At 36.5% G+C, this 3,654-nt stretch overlaps 1 protein-coding gene across 1 annotated transcript; it reads left to right on the top strand.

Moving 5' to 3' along the window:
• Positions 1-520: 520 nt before the first annotated feature.
• On the top strand, positions 521-3,038 carry LOC100785533 (protein DETOXIFICATION 55). Its single transcript, XM_003547336.5, has 2 exons — positions 521-904; positions 1,161-3,038. The coding sequence occupies exons 1-2, from the start codon at positions 857-859 to the stop codon at positions 2,661-2,663; spliced, it is 1,551 nt and encodes a 516-aa protein (XP_003547384.1). The 5' UTR covers positions 521-856; the 3' UTR covers positions 2,664-3,038.
• Positions 3,039-3,654: the final 616 nt, after the last annotated feature.

Below are 3,654 nucleotides of genomic sequence, written 5' to 3'. Positions count from 1 at the left end.
TTAACTAAAAAGCAATAAATGGTTAAAGACGTGTTAGATTCTGAATATTGTCGTCATACTGTCATTTTTAACTGAAGTAACATAAAATGAAACAGGAAAGAGGGGCATCTGATTTGATTCTGAGTTCAAGTGCCACTTGCTAATTAAGGTGACGTAATCTCCATAACGCCGATTCCATGTATCTCCAATGACAAAAATGGTGTATAATTCACTTGTAAATGGTCGCGACGAAATGAGAAAAAAAATAAGAATTTAATTATATTGGTGTAATTTTAATAATTATTATATTATTTTAATAATTTAATATAAAATATGATTTTAATTAATTCATTGAATTATATTTATATATTATTAATATTATCTCTATTCAAGTTTGTCAAAATTATATATATATATATATATATATATATATATATATATATATATATATAATTTTTCGTGTGTGTATTTCTCTCTCAAAATGTCGTACATTAAAATTTCACTATAATTTCTCTTTGATTCTTACCATCCATTCTGGAAATCAATTGTGTTAGTTTAGGCTTTTGGAATTATTTTGTCTTCTAATAATAACGTAATATACTACTATATAGCATTAACTTTTAAAGAATATACCATACCTACCCCACCACCTCCAAACCTTATATAAAGGTCTCTCCTCTTACTCCTGATTCTCACACCCCAATTTTCTTGTTCCCTCCCTTCTCTTCCTCTGGTCCCCTCTCACTTTGTACTTGGAGGAGTGTTTTGGGGAGAAAAAAAAAAAAAGACACCCACTATTTCAATAATTTTTGTTTCTCTTTATCACATACCTCAAACCACACGCAAACAAGAAAGAGGAAAAAAAAAAACGTTTAAGATGGTTGCGGAGGAGAAATCCCAAAAGACATACCCGCCAACTGCTGAGGTACGAACAAACGAGACCTTACATACATCCTTTCAGAACCTTCCACCCTCGTCCATGATTTTCACTCTTAATCTCACTTGTTTATCACTTATACTATAGTTCATATTATTTTATATCAACATATTATAGTTGCGACCATATCAATATTAATGCACCAGATTCTATCAAATATATTATCGTCTATATTGTAATATAAGCACATTCATTTATACAATAACATTAACTATTTTCATTGTGTTTAATTTGTTTGCTATAGGTAGTGGATGAGCTTAAGAGAATGGGGGACATAGGAGTTCCAATAGCAGCCATGAGCCTTGTGGGATACATAAAAAACATGGTCTTAGTTGTGTGCATGGGAAGGTTGGGAAGCCTTGAGCTAGCAGGTGGTGCTTTGGCCATAGGCTTCACCAACATAACCGGTTTCTCAGTCCTCTCAGGTTTAGCCATGGGAATGGAACCTCTTTGCACTCAAGCCTTCGGTTCAAGAAACTTCTCTTTGGTCTCTCTCACTCTACAAAGGACAATTATCATGTTATTGGTAGCTTCACTACCCATTTCTCTCTTGTGGCTCAAGCTCGAGCCACTCATGTTATGGCTTCACCAAAACCCTGAGATAACCAAAGTGGCAAGTGTTTATTGCTTCTTCTCAATCCCTGACCTAATTGCTAACAGCCTCCTTCACCCGATTCGAATCTATTTACGTAGCAAAGGGACAACTTGGCCTCTATTGTGGTGCACTTTGCTTTCCATTCTCATACACATCCCCATCGTGGCTTTTTTGACCTTCAAACTCCACCTTGGTGTGCCCGGGATTGCTATGTCAGCTTTTGTTGCCAACTTCAACACCCTTTTCTTCCTCCTATCATACATGCTCTACATGCGCGTCTCTAAGGGGTCACTTTCCATGCCTTTACTAATATCATCTCGTCCCTTGTCGTCGTCACCACGACAACATCATCACCAAGACCAAACCTCATTAAAAACAACAACAACACTAGGAAAAGAGTGGGGCATGCTAATTAGGTTTTCCATTCAGAGTTGCTTAGGGGTGTGCTTGGAGTGGTGGTGGTACGAGTTCATGACGATTCTCGCGGGCTACCTGCATAACCCGCGAGTTGCTTTAGCCACTGCTGGCATAGTGATACAAACAACATCTCTCATGTACACTTTACCAACGGCACTGAGTGCTTCAGTGTCAACTAGGGTTGGGAACGAGCTTGGGGCAGGTCAACCTGAGAGGGCAAGGTTGTCAACAATTGTGGCAATAGGAATGTCACTTGCAAGTTCAATATTAGGGTTGTTGTGGACCACAATAGGGAGAAATAGATGGGGGAGGGTGTTCACAAGTGATAGTGAGGTGTTGGAACTAACCATGAGTGTGTTGCCCATAATTGGGGTTTGTGAGTTAGCAAATTGCCCTCAAACCACAAGCTGTGGAATCCTTAGAGGGAGTGCTAGGCCTGGTGTTGGGGCAGGGATAAATTTCTACTCATTTTACCTTGTGGGGGCACCAGTGGCCATAGTGATGGCATTTGTTTGGAAACTAGGGTTGGTGGGGCTTTGCTATGGCTTATTGGCAGCACAGATAGCATGCGCGGTCTCTATTCTAGTTGTGGTATACAACACAGATTGGGAAAGGGAGTCTTTGAAGGCAAAAAGCTTGGTGGGAATTTATAAGAGTTCATGTGATGATCAACATCATGGAGACCAAACAGTCAAATGTGAAGAAGGTGTTGTCTTTCTCAATGAGAAAGAATAGCGACCCAAAAAAAGTGATGCCTACACATATATACATATACCGAAAATCGTGGCACTAGTGGAAGAGACAGATCTAGACGATAAGGATCTCTCATTACTACACTTGATTAATTATTTTTATTTGTGATTATGCTTTTTGTATATGCTTTTGCATAACTCATATTTTCTTGTAGTTTTTTTCCTTGCTGATCGATGATTACATGCAAGGTCTGGTAACTCTACCTCTAGCTATAGTGGTTGGTAATGTTGTCTTCAAATTGTAATAGTACTAGGGTTGTCTGATTACTGATGATTAGTATTAGATATATAATTCATGTAATTGAATTTTTCTTCCAATCGTATTTGTACTAGTAAACATAATGATCAATTTGTATTGTAACCAGAAGTTACTGGCGTATAAATTGGAAACACTGTGCACGTTTTATACATTATACATTTGTCACCGGTAAATAAAAAAATTATAACGGCGATTGTTCTAATTAATAGTCTTATATATATTTACCACAAATTAATTTCTTATTCCAAAATATGATTCATATAAAATCATAAGAGATAGCTATCACAATCAGTTATATATAAATAGTTAGTTTATCTACATTATTATTTTGTGTCGCAATGATTACAGACATATTATCATTGTCAACTCAAACATTCATTAAATACGTCACTCATGTAAAATATCTTGAGCTCAGGTGTTGGAATCAATAAAAGAGAAGGCAATTAAATATTGTAAAATTAAATAAATTTTTTATAGTTGAAAGTCTGCATACATCTTAAAAATAAGATACCATGCATAAATGTTGAATATGCGATAAGCATTATACGAAATGTTAAATTTGGACCTCGTTGAAAACGAGTAGGATATACGTGGCTTGTTGGGGCTGGATAGTCTATTTTATGAAGGTTTAATAGCATGTGCTTGCATGTGTTATAGCTCGGACGAAGTATATACGCATGTGGAGGACACATGTCAAGGAATAATATTACGGTAC

Source organism: Glycine max, chromosome 15 (assembly GCF_000004515.6).
Source record: "Glycine max cultivar Williams 82 chromosome 15, Glycine_max_v4.0, whole genome shotgun sequence".
NCBI classification, from domain to species: Eukaryota; Viridiplantae; Streptophyta; class Magnoliopsida; order Fabales; family Fabaceae; genus Glycine; species Glycine max.
Note: the sequence above shows the minus strand (reverse complement) of the source record. Positions and strands in the feature narration are given on the sequence as shown.